Genomic DNA, 14,162 nt, shown 5'->3' with positions numbered 1-14,162 from the left:
AAGTCTCTCTGTCTAGAAAATAGAATGAAAAAAATATCTATTGGATTTCAAACTTCTAATGATTATAATTTTTTTGTAATCCCATTCATAGAACAAGGTTTTAATCAACGATGGAACTTTCCTAATTATTATTTGAATAATAAATCAATGTAGAAATGAAGTTATTAATGATAAAGATCCTAACAGCTTTATTTAATTAGCTGTTAATGGTATTTTCACTTAATGTACAGTACAACAGTCAGATTGAGAAATCTTTTCTGTAGGAAACAGTAAATGGTCGAAAAAGAGTAGTGAAATCATCCATTTGCTCAGGTAAATAGAAACTTACTTGGTCAAGACTAAATCATCAAATAACGTATCACTCAATAAGTAGTGTAATTAACTAAAAAAAACTTTACAAAAATCGATTTTATCCTTCCAGAGCAATACAACCATTCCAACGCTTTTCTAACTTCTCGATGCCGTACTTGTAGAAGGATTTGTGTATTGACTCAAAAAAGAGTTCAGTTTCAACAATTTCTTCTTCATTTGAGCCGCTTTTCTTTGATTTTTGCATTAAAAAGATCCAACAATGTAGTATTCGCTGTTGATTGTCTCTATCTACAATCCATGCGCATTCCAAAATACTGAAGCTATAAACTTCCTAGCTGACTGTTGCGCCTTGGAGCGCTTCGGACGTGGTTGGCTGGCAACCTGGTTCGGATGGCAGTCCACTCAGATGATGATCGTTTTGGTTCCGGAGTGAAGTAATGGATCCATGTTTCATCCATTGTCACATATCGACGCAAATAATCTGATTTATTACGTGTAAACATGACCAAACACTGCTCGGAATCATCAATACGTTGTTTGTTGTTTTTGATCGACTCTGTGTAAAGGCGGCACCCACATTAAAAAAAGGTTTCTCGTGGTCAAATAATCAAGCACAATTGTGAACCTTTTGATAACTGTACTGCCGCAACTATCTCACGCAATTTACGATTATGAACCAACTAATGGAGTTTTTCTGGAGTAACCTCCTCAATTGGACGACCATAACGTTCACCATCATCGGTGTCTGTACGACAACGTTCAAATTCAGCAAACCAATAAAAAATGGTTCTTTCTCCATGAAGCAGAGTCCGGATAACACTTTCGAAGCCATTTTTTTTATCAAGAAGCAATGATAAATTAACACACGAAATTATTTTGAATGGATTAAATGGCTGTTACTTTTTACTGACTAATCGAAATGTCGGAAATTGTACACATAGTCTTTTGAAAGCTGTTCATTCATAAAGGAGCAAATAAAATCGATTTATGTTTCATTATATATTTGACACACTTTAATACAAGAAAAATGTCGGATAACATGGATAAAACGCATTTGCTTGTTCCTCTTGAAGAATATTCCAAATTTTTTACTATTGACGGATTTAATGAAGGAGTTAACAAATATATAAACATCAACAAACTTTGTATTAGGTAATACTCGTATGTATTATTCCAGCACGTTAATAATGTAACATATTTGTACAGTATGTCAAAAAGCACTACTTGTTTTTTATGATTCATATAATTAGCATAATAAACTCGTACAAAATAACTGAGTTATTTCATTTATTGTTGAATAGTTGTGAAAGAGTAATGAGAAAAATTTAAATTTATATTCTGTTTGAATTATTACGAAGTTACGAACTCATATGAACGTAATACAATACGTTTCTGTTAGTCTTATATTTTCTGAGAATCGGTTAATAAAAGAATTAGAACTTAGAATGTTTAGAGATTGAATCACCAAAGATAAACCAGAACTGGGACATGCCTCAGGACGATAAATCGAGAAAATTTAGAAAAAAATTCTAGAAAAAATTTACCTCAATACTAAGCTGTAGTAAGTGGGATCATAACACCAAACAATAAATGAACAAAAAAGGCCATTAATTGGTATACGGATGGATCTGAAGCAGCAGACAGAACTGGAATAGGAGTGTATGGGCCCAGAACCGAACACCCTGATAGCATGGACAAACCAAGCATTTTCGAGCAGAAATTTATGCAATTGAATAATTTGTCCAGTTAAATTTAAAGAGTAACTATCGCAAACAGGACATCATCATCTTGTTCGATAGCCAGGCAGCCATTAGAACTCCAATATCATAAAATCCAAAACTCTTTTGAGATTGTAGAGAAAAATTGAACGATTTGGGTAAGAAAAATTAAGTTACCCTACAATGGATTCCAGAACATAGCGGAGGGAATGGAAATGGAACGGCTGATAAGCTCGCTAAAGCGAGGGCAGAAAATCCCTTCATAGGATCTTAGCTCATCAGTAGTATCAGTTATAGACAAGTAGTAAGAGAATTAGAAAAAAAGAAGTACAGAAGCAAAACCAATTATTGGGATAACTTACAGGGTCTGAAACTCTCCTGAGAAATTATAACCAAAGAATATCTGTTGAATGTACCTAAGTCAGAACAATCTACGAATACTAACAGGAGTCCTATCGGGGTACGGTCGCCTCAATAGACACCTGAAGACGTTAGACTTAGCAGATTATGCGGCGTGCAGATGTTGTTGCACAGAGGACGAAACCTCTATCCACATTCTCTCAAAGTGGAACTTCTGAGCACTATAACTGGAAGCGTATCAAATAGAAGATGTACATATCTGGCTGTTACAGCCATCCATCTTCTGAACTTTCTAAAAATAGAGGGACTAACAGTATTAACCGTAAATGCTGGGCTCCCCAATAACGCAGCTAGAAAGGGGGACACAATGGATCTTTTGGATCGCAGTGTATATGATATGGACAATATTCATGGAAATTGAGAGATAACTTTTTAAATAATATTGGTTGATCGAATCGAGTACATCATGTAGAGCAATTTTTAGAAATCTATCATCGTACAAAGACAATTTACTATTGGTGTATATAAAAAGCATACCTAAACTATGAGGAAGACCCGAAAAAGGCAAAAATTAAGTTAAAATCTTAGAAGATATACTCTAAATATATATATCCTCTACTAATATTAAGCGGTAACTATCTTGTAGAGGTAAATGATGAAGGAAGAGACAATATCAAATACAGAATATATTAAAAAGTGAAAGTTGCATTAAAAATTCCTGACCTATTACTTATATAACAAAGTTTTTGCTGAAACACAGAAAACCAAAGAGTATAATCTAGTTAAAGTTTTTCGCCACAGCATTGGAGATACCTGTAGAAGCTTAACTGGTGGAATGAATTCACCTAAAATGTGCTTGAAGTGCTAAATGTAGCATCAAAAAGTTTGGAAATAACAATAAACCTGTAGTGATGGACGTAGACAAAGATGTCAAAAACGTCTTATATATACCTTAGCCTCTCAATTTAATTAGCAAATAAGTTGGGGTTAGTTCAAGGAATTGAATTTTAAAAATAAAAAAAATTGCTATAATATTCTCACGAAGATAATATATGACGCGTTCTTCCATTGGCGACCTATGGCTTGCAAACGATGGCTCTGAGCAAGAAGAATATTGAGTATGAGCAATCATGATCAATTAAAATGATAATGACTAATTATCAGCTCTACTATGAGATTGTTAACCAAGAGAATCCACGGAAAGTGCGACTTGTACTGATATGGTAATGATAGTGATAGTAATGATATAATTTTATATTTCGGGAATACTTGGGATCAAAAAATTAGAAACAAGCGGAAGAGGCCTCTGTTAAAAATAACAGAAAACTCAATCCAAAGTAACGATGGGGGAAGTAGAAAAAAATGAACAAAAATTTATATGTCTATGCACATCACAGTGCCTCCATAGATTGAGAAATTCGGTAAAGCTATTTCGTCACTTTTAATATTGAAAGAATTCTTTAAAATGTAAGATTTCAACATTTCCACAGATATTTAATCATTTATATAATACATCTGCTCGGATTTACTAATAGAAATTTATCAAATTAATGTATCTTGCTAAATGTATGTTAATCATTTCTGCAATCTCTTGAAATATTTACACCAAAAATATTTATGGCCTTCTTTAGAAGTGTATTATGAGTCCAAAAATATAAATTTAACTGAGTATTAATGGTTTCGTAATTGTCCGTTTTATAATTGGAAAATAAACAGAAGGGCATAATTTGTTGAACCACAAAGACGATTTTCTATATTTCGATCGTTTCAATAATCTAGCATCAATATTGAGAAAAAAATAATAATTTCAGCCACAATAAATGAAATATATATGTATTGTGCGGTGAATTTTATTGATGCAGCTCGTAAGAGATCTCGAAAAGGTGAGACTATGTTTTTCAGCTGCCAAATTCAGAAATCCAAAACTTTCAATCCGGATTAGCAACATAAAATTATTAACGCTATGTAAATTTCAATTTTTTTCATTTCTAGTCGCTTCAATTACCACAGTTATTAGCGACAGAAGACACATATTACAATACAGTACATTTCATATCAATAAAGAAATATGTACAATGATATATACAGGGTGAGACATGAGTTTTTGACCTCAGAATATGCCGACTTAATTTTTGTTACTGAGCTCTATAATTGTAGTTGTAGAGCTGCTACTAGGAAATATCACAGGAGATTTTCTGATCATCGAACTCCCACTTAACAATTAGCCCTAGACAAGTAAGTCGAGAACTTAATACTACTCAATCAAAAGTGAGTAGTATAGATGTAGCTACGCCTTTATGAAGATTTTTTTTCTTCGTCATTTTTGCTTCCAAATTCTCTCTTTCGTCTTGATAACCATCCCAAGATATACATAACTGAGAATTTATTTTTAAAGTCATTACTTTCTTTTCATTCAGTGGTATTGAGACTACTTATTGCTTTTTTTCTTCGTGGTGTTGCCATTATCATAAACTTCGATTGATCTTCGTTGAGATTTACTGTCTCTGCCGTTTCTATTGTAAATTTCCTTAAGCTGCGTATACCAGTAGTTGCGCTGTCTTTGTTTTTTTTAGTCTCCCTATTCTGTTCAAACTGATTTTACATACATTCTAATACTATATTGATTAGCGTAGGGATACTGGATCTCTCTGTTTTAATCCTGTTTTGGTCTAAAGATATTTTCTTATTCTTTCGTTTGCCTTTATCTTAGTTTTTGTATTCTTGTCATTTTGATAAGACTTATTAGCTTGTTAAAAATACTAAAATTTTTAATAATGCTGTACAAATATCATCTGTTCACAGTATCGTGAGCTTTTTAGAAATCTATGAAAACTTAGTAAATTGGCAGATCATATTCATACCCCATTCTTAGCGTTTTTCTCTATATTTTCTCAAATTTTCACCTATGGCTTTGGTCATTATTTTGTTAACTGTATCTAAAAACGTCATACATCTGTAGTTTTTTTCCTTTTTGTGTATTGAGGAACTGAACATATGGTAAAAGTATGTTAACAAACATTGTTACCAAAAATGTTGGTGAATACTTAAACGAAGTATATTCCTCAAACGAATTGTGCAAAATAGAGACGTAGAATGTAAATACGAAATATTTTCAAAAATTTTAATATATTTTCAAATTAATATAAATTTATTAACAAGAGCGATTTGTCTTAAAACACCGTGTACATCAGAATTATCCATATATAATACTTGAATATTCAATAAAGTTATGAATAATCAATAAATTTGACTATAAAATGTTTTTAAAGTTTAGTTTCAGCATCTTACAAAACACAAAGGTACAAAGGTAACTTATTTCAGTAACATCATTGCTTGACGACACCAAAAATATCGATTTAATCTTGTCCACTTCTTCAGTGAGATAAATTTCATAATTTCTTCGTAACCTACACCTTCACCACGACATTGACGGTAGATTTTTCATCCGTGTCCGTTACGTAATACAGAAAGTAGACCGTCTTTCTGTGTATTTGTTAACTAACAACCTGCTTATCTGCCCCTCTCGGGGCATAAAAAATGTTTCAGTATAAAAACTCTATTTGGAAATGCAATTTGTATCAGTCTTCTGCTCACCTTTTCTCCTTTTATACACGGCATGATGAAGACGACCGTAAGTGGTTCAAATTTTAATTAAATTCGTTTATTAATCGTGTGACAGTTTACTATAATGTGAATACAAAGTTTGAAAAATCAAGATTGTAGAAAAAAATTGCTTCCGCTTTTGTTGAAATTTTCAATTTATCATTAATAGTTTCTGCATCATTTCTCTCGAATTTAAATGCGAAAAATTCATTGTTAATAGAGCAGTTGATATAGCAAAGACTATATATTATATTCTATGTAGATTTCATCAATATTTTTTAACAAATAAGAATCTTTCTTTCAACTTTTCATTGTGTTATCTATTTTTTGCTGCTAACATTGTAAAAATGATGTGTCTTTAGAAGCAAACTCCATATACCCAACTGTTTTTTCCATATGATGGTCAATATGACTGACTCCACATTCCCATATCATGATGAATAAGTTTGATTAACTTCTGACTACGTAGAAAAGCGAAGTTTTAGATTCTTTAATTTATAAAACGATAAACTAACACATTTCTGTCTATTGTAGATCCTGCCTATTGCATTTTTATATATTCTTAAATATCTATTGAAATACCATAGCTTGTCTCTAGAGAAAATATTTTAACTAAATGTGAATATTTTCTTCTTCATTTTAGGTAATTATTCTGTTCTTAAGTGTCTCCGCCACTTTAGCTGAAGAAAAGAAGACCACAAAACGTGGTGTCTTTGGAGAATCTCTCGGCTGGGGTGCGGGAGGCACAGGACAAGGTTACGGATCCGGATCAGGATGGAACTTAGGTCATGGTAACAATGGAGGAAGTATTTCCTTAGGCTCCGGTCTTGGTTCGGGATTAAACTCTGGAATCGGTTCTGGATTTGGCTCAGGCATCGGTTCTGGATTAGGCTCCGGAATCGGTTCTGGATTTGGTTCTGGACTTGGCTCTGGTATCGGTTCTGGATTAGGCTCCGGAATCGGTTCTGGATTTGGTTCTGGACTTGGCTCTGGTATCGGTTCTGGATTGGGCCCCGGAATCGGTTCTGGATTTGGTTCTGGACTTGGCTCTGGTATCGGCTCCGGAATAGGTTCAACAAACATTGGATCTGGCATTGTTAATGGAGCAATCGATTTGGGCTCTTCTGTCTCAAATCACGTTACTGTAACTAAACAAGTAGGGATTCCAGTTCCACAGCCTTACCCCGTTACTGTTGAAAGGAAAGTACCAGTTCCAGTACCTCATCCAGTACCGGTTCCAGTAGATCGTCCGTACCCAGTCCACGTACCAAAACCTTACCCAGTTACTGTTGAGAAACGTATTCCAGTAACGATTGAGAAACACGTACCAGTACCTGTTAAAGTACCAGTTAAAGTACCCGTACCAGTGCCATATAAAGTAGCAGTACCGCAACCTTACCCAGTACACATCACCAAACATGTACCAGTTCCCGTACATACACCTGTTATAGTTAAAAAACCAGTACCGGTTTTAGTGAATAATGGATGGAATGGTGGTTCATCTGGATGGTCCGGTTCCTCCGGTTGGTCTGGCTCGTTAGGAGGATATGGCTCTCCAGGATGGTCTGGTAATAAGGGATGGTCTGGTTCTTCATGGTAAAATTGAGAATAGTGCTAGCATTTTTTGATCTATAAATAGTCCATGTTTTTTTATATGGATTTGTACATGACTAGTCTTTTTGTATAATACTGAAAATTAAAAAAACATTGTTTAAACTGCTTATAATCTATTTTATTTAACCTGAATCCAAATTACTATTTTCTCCTAAAATTATGAAGGAGAAGGGCAGAAAGTATCGATAGTACGGGGCACTACATTTTTTTTCAAAATCTATCAGATAGTGAGTATACACTATTTAGAATATAGCACTAGACATCACGTCATGATGTTTTGAAAACTAGTTCATATAATTGTTTGTTAAGTTGTAAGTGAGGCTTACTAGCAAGCATCTGTTCTGCGTAACGTTTTTCCAATGTAATCTATTGCACTACTTACCATGATGTAGTAACTACCCTACATCTAACCCCTAATTCACCATGGTTATAATAACAGTATCGATGGGATAGTATAAGACATGATCAAAGCATAAGTGTCTTATTAATAAATGTTATGTTCCTTGAAGTTTAAGAAAAACCTACCTGGAACTTGGAGCTGCAAAAATTCTTCTATATCACATGTACAATTTAGATTATTGCTATTTCAATTTTTTTGAAGCTGTTCTCATTGGAGTAACAAATAAACTCACAGAATCAACTAAGGCAAAAAGTGTTTGTAGTTATCTACTTGAGTTTGATGAAAAAACACATTAAGCTGGCTTATAGGAAAAGCAAGCAACAACGATGCGCAAAGATGCTAAAATTAAACTAAGAGACCAAAACATGGGAATAGTACGACTATTATCATCCAGTTCATTTTTATACTTTGCGTTTTAGCTAAAAATTCAGGTTTCCCAATGGTAACTGGATAGATAACTACAAAAGTAGATGCTGTACTTGAAAAGCTCTCAAAAATTACTGAATATGATTACGTTTTGCTTCTTAACAAGTGTCATTGTATTTGACCCCCAAGCTTTTACACCGATTCAAGTCCTTTATGATCCCCTGTAGAATCATACAGATTGTAGTTTAGAGCATTTCCTGTATCCAAATTAATAACCACGACGTTGCAAGAATAGTGAATGAATTCCACAGAAAGGTTCGTCACCTGGACTTCGCTGTTAAAGGTTTTCAATCACTGAGACTGGGCAGTACTATTATGGACATAGAACATCCTCGTCCTGGGAAGCTGGTGACGGTTCCATGGCAGTCATCTACAACAGAAAGCTCTTCAAACGGTTCTCCAGAGCCATCATTGCGTTCGTTTGGTCATTCAGTCGTTGTAGATTCAGATTGTAGGACAACTCTTGAATAATTTCCCTTCACAGGTGTTTCTACGATTATTTTTTCATCGCCCAGCTTTGCTAAGAAAAAGATAAATATTGATTTCGACTTTTTGGTAAAGAAGAGAAATTAAGAAATGTAAAAGAAGCTATAAAGGGTATCAGAGAAATAAAATTTTAAAAGGCCTAACAGGTGATGAAAAAGAAGGTCTATCAAGAAAAGTGCTAATCCGGGCAAGTCTGAAAACAGAGTATCAAACTTACGACTCAAGTTATTTGCTCAATGTGGGAAAAGCTGGATTCTATGCTAAAAGTTTAAGGATTGACACACGGAGTGCAATTACATCATACTACTATCGTGAATTCGTGATCGATAATGTTTTAAAATATTATCACACTGCTTACTAATTGAAATACTATGTTTGCACCAAAACCTAGACATGAACATTGCGGCCTATATTGCCCGATATTAAGTAGTACAATAAATTAAAAAATATATTGTTACGAGCTCGTCTACTGTTATAGATCGTGAAGCCAGTCCTGTTATATTATGCCATTAAAATCTTAAGTTGGCGGATCCAGCAATTCTCGGAAGGACCGTTTTCTTACAGCGGCAATTCCAGTTGGGAGAAATATCGTTTCTCAAAGTCGAAATATCGTCCTTCATGGTCGTAATATTCTCATCCATTTTAGTAGAAATATCGTTCTTCATTTCAGAAATTGACGAGATCAAAGACTCGTTTTTTAGATAAAAGCCTTCACTTACTAGTGAGTCTTTCTAATAATTCGCTTTTATTACCAGAGGTTTCAGGCTCACAATTTTCCAATTTTGCTTTTAGTTCTGTCACTTCCAGGTCACCTAGTCTCTTAACCATGTTTACGTCACTATTTATTTGTAATACCCCACATTTGACTCCAATTTTATTCATTTAGATAGTTTCTTGACAAAATTCATACTCGGTGTTTCTTACTTACTCAACTTATTAACACACTTACACCAGATACACTAAACTATGCACTAAACACTAAACTACTCGCTATTCACCAAGATTTAACTATTCACTAACTTATATAATTTATTCAACCGCTTTCTTTTCAATATTTTGATCCGTTCTCTTTGACATTCACTGACTGACTCGCTGATAAACAAACACCTATTTATCGAAAACGGATTTCTCGATAATTTGGTACAAGAATAAAAACAAACGAAAATGCCTTCCTAGAAATTGATTCAATAAAAACGATTATAACATACTGTAATTAAATTATAGAAAACAATATCAAGAAATTACCACCGTATGTAAATGGTCCTTCCGAGAATTTCTGCAACCGCCAAACTTTACATTCTATTACATAATAGAACGGAACCGGGTCCACGATCTACGTCAGTAGACGAGTTCTTAATAATATTTCATATTGATATAAACTCATGTTCAAATAATAGTTTGATAATATTTATTTTAACACTGTACTGAATATTCAAAAATTATTTCCTGAGTCTTGTACTAAGCCTCCTGTCTCGTACAAAATTTCTAGGACTATATATCGTTGTTATTTTTGACACTTGATCTCTCCCATTGTACTTTTGTTGTAAATTCATATCAATTAACTACTGAATGATAATTGGTAAGTAAATTTGTATATTCTTCAATACATATTTATAGCACTCGCTGGGGTTTTTTCTCGATAATCATTCTTGATATAACTGTATACAGAAAAAAAGTCGCAAGGGATAGGTTGCAATGGTATTACAAACATACGAGGGTGGTTTGAGTATAAACCAGAACTTTGTTATAAACAAGTTCATATTAAGTTACAGAGCTGGAAGTTTTTACAGTTTTTCTAGATAATCTCCGTCACATTCAACACACTTTTCATCTATCCGATTCGTAAAATCTCTCGTCTTGTCGCGCACGAGTGATTCTACCTCCGCATTGCTTTCGAATTCGAATCTTCCAAGTGCCAGTTTAAATGGACCAAATGAATAAATTGTGACTATAAGAAGATTCTTAAGTGTTTCCAAACCCAATTCGTCCAACCTATCCATCGTGATCCAAACTATATACGGTCTGGCAATGTCTTGTAGCAATATCGCACTGCGAATTGGAGTATCGCGTCGTTTTTATCTGTAGACAGATTTCACCATGTTTTACTACAATACTGCGCATTCACAGTTCGTTGTTCAATGCAAACATCCAACTAAAATAGTCCTTCCATGTCCCAAAACACGGTACACAACACCTTCACTTAAGCTGGAGCGCCTTTGCCTATATTCTTCCAATCCATAGACGCGCTTTTACTCTTCAAAATATGGTGGTGTACCCAAATCTCGTCTGTGGTGAATGTTCGGTGCAATCACTTTTCTCCTTCCTCTTCATACCACTGCAGGAGACTCGTGTAAATTTGGCACTCCTCTGGGTGAAATTTTGTCCATATCGCATACAATATTGCGCCAGTCTTCTACAGCGCTCACGTTCTCATCAGTAACACTTTTTCTGGGTCGCCGCGCATGTGACAAGTACACCACCACTTTCCGGCCTTTTCCCCAGATTTTACAAGTAATTTTCGATAAATTTCTGCGGATTTTACATTATCTTTGACGAAAAAACGACTAATGATGCGTTGCGCAAAAGACACTAGCACATCCACCTCTTTCATGGCTATAAGTACACTAAAAAGCGATGGTACGCAGTCCCGACTTTTCTCTAAGTTTGGTAACAGACCAGAGTAACATCCAGTGCAGCCACTTTCAGGACATTAAATTTTTCGCCCGTTTATATTTGAACCACTGTTGTAACAATAATAAATGATATGTTTACAAGATCCAAGATAGCTCCATAATCGGCGATTGGTGTTAAATAGGAAGGTTTTTCAATGCTTCCCTTGTGACCTTAATATCCCACACAGATAAACAACTTGACCGCGAAAAATCCACTATTAAATCGATTGAAATAACAATGTACCATTCGCTCATTAACTGTGTCTTCCCCTTCAATTTCACATATTTTCATTACTGCCACGGGGCTGCTTTCAACTTTGGTTTAATAATATCTAAACAATACAAGAAGTGAGACATAAGAAGGCGTTACTTAAGAGATAGCCTCTGTAAAAATTACAATATTAGTTAGTTCTGATTGCTTAGGTGCTTTTATATCAATTTCTCTTGACGATTGACGATTGAAATAGATCTATGAATATTATACTTTTCAATATAACAGTAATTTAATTATACTCCTATTTATTGTTATTTACACAATATTAAATTATGGATAATTGCAATAAAAACATGTTAACAGCTGTCACTAGTCGTTTGCTATAAATATTAATATTAAAATTTCCATAGAAAAACATTCTGTCGCCATATGGTAGCATCAAAAAAATTTTTAATGAAAAATTCATAGTCAAAAATATTTTTTATACATGGATATTATTGGTACACACCTTTCATATAAAAGAACGATGATATTAGGATCAAGTATCATTGTCACAACATATCTTCCTTACAAAACATCATGAAGATCTTGGTAAGTATTATTCAAAATTAAAAATTACATTAAAAGAAATATTATTAATACTTTCACTTAATCTAGCATCTCCACAAATTGAAAGTATCATTTGTTTTCTAAAACTCCAGTTCCAAGTTCATACAAAACACAACGTAATTTATAATTCCAATAAGAATGAAATGATGATACATATTATAGTTTTTCGTTAGAAGATGATTGTTCGGGATATTTTGATTCATTTGTTTGTTACATAGCTTCGAAACTTCCATATTATGAACACTTCATTCTTATAGTTATATTTCTACACTGTAGCCCAAGTAATTCTCTCTTGTGTTGTATACATTGCTGTTAGACACTTCATTTGGTTTACTGAATCAGTTTGTCCCACTTTAAAAACTTCTATAATTCTTTTATTCAAATTTCTAATCTAATATCATTTACAGACTACAAATCGATCAATCTTTCAACCTTTTTATCATTTATTTGAAATTGATCCCCAATAAATTATTGTAGGTCTGTGCGTTATTGTTGGTTGCTGCTACACTTGCCCAAGATGCTGAACAGGATCGTGCAAATGTCGAGGAAGGTGTAAAACGAGTTCTAATGGCGCAGTTAGTTTCAACATTAATGGGACTAACACCTTCTGACGGTAATACTTTGGATATATCTACAATGAAAAACCTAGTTGATCTTTTAGCGTCTAAAAATTCCGCATCGCCATTGATAACAAACAATGACATACAAAATGAAGCATCTGAAGTTGATCAAAGTTCGTCTTCAGGATCGAATTTTGATGAGAATTCTTTTGCAGTTAATTTTAATGCTTTAGACGATCCAAAATATAGTGCGAGGGCCCCTGTTTATACCACTACTGCTAAACCTATTCCAGAGTCTAACCCAGTTGATAGAAACGAACCACAACCAGCTTCTGTTCCCGTAAACGAGCCTTTACAAGTTCCGGTTCAAATATCTTATCTAACAGGAAAAGATGGATCTTTACCTTATAATATCCTAGTAGGATTGAAAGTACCTCTACCATATTACAATATAGAATTATCTGGATCTAATAGTGCACCAGTTCCGGTATCTCCGGTACCAGCTAGAGATCAAATTCCAATCGTTGAACAAGATCCAGAATCTTCCGAACCAGTTGTAAGGGAACAGCGATATGTACCTGACAGCCCTGTATGGTTTAGACAACAATTTCGACGAAGAAACTCGCCGTTTTTGAATTTGTATTAAACTTTTCAACATTCGTATTATATGATACCTTATGTATATATTATTTATTAGCAGCAATGCATTATTAATAAAACCGCATGGAAAAAAAACGTTTTATCATTAATTTCCTAATGTCAAAAATCACAGAAGGCAAGGTTTATAATTTTCTACATGAAATTTTGACATTTTTCATATTTATCTATCAAAATCTGTTAACTTTCCATCTCTTTAGTCGTGCGATGCATTAATAGCCAATCTTAGGCTATACAAAATCTCGTATGGTCTTTGGAATATTTAAGAACACTTCAGAATATTCCATAACTGCCTTATCATATAAAGTTGAATTTCAGGGCAAAGAAGAACAAACAACTTCATTATTACACGATTTACTAAGAACAGGTTAATATTTAGGTATGAATGGTTCATAAATGTCATTCTATATTACTACTCAATTCACTCGTTTCGTCTTCGAAGTGAAAGAACAGGCTTCTAGATTGATTTTCAACATATATTTTCAAAGTACTTGGAACAGACCTTATTACTCAAGCATAGGGAATGATTAA

The 14,162-nt window shown here is 33.9% G+C and overlaps 2 protein-coding genes across 2 annotated transcripts; both read left to right on the top strand.

Moving 5' to 3' along the window:
- Positions 1-303: 303 nt before the first annotated feature.
- Positions 304-7,593, top strand: LOC130897604 (uncharacterized; the record flags this gene model as incomplete). The annotated part of the gene is made up of 3 exons (XM_057806538.1): positions 304-312; positions 6,637-6,985; positions 7,064-7,593. Coding segments are annotated over 3 exons (888 nt in total), but the record flags the coding sequence as incomplete, so codon positions are not given.
- A 4,629-nt stretch (positions 7,594-12,222) lies between these two features.
- LOC130897182 (uncharacterized) lies at positions 12,223-13,690 on the top strand. The gene is made up of 2 exons (XM_057805908.1): positions 12,223-12,396; positions 12,892-13,690. The coding sequence occupies exons 1-2, from the start codon at positions 12,385-12,387 to the stop codon at positions 13,618-13,620; spliced, it is 741 nt and encodes a 246-aa protein (XP_057661891.1). The 5' UTR covers positions 12,223-12,384; the 3' UTR covers positions 13,621-13,690.
- Positions 13,691-14,162: the final 472 nt, after the last annotated feature.

This window comes from Diorhabda carinulata, chromosome 8 (genome assembly GCF_026250575.1).
Source record: "Diorhabda carinulata isolate Delta chromosome 8, icDioCari1.1, whole genome shotgun sequence".
Lineage (NCBI taxonomy): Eukaryota > Metazoa > Arthropoda > Insecta > Coleoptera > Chrysomelidae > Diorhabda > Diorhabda carinulata.
The sequence above is the reverse complement of the archived record's forward strand: the minus strand, read 5'-3'. Positions and strand labels throughout refer to the sequence as shown.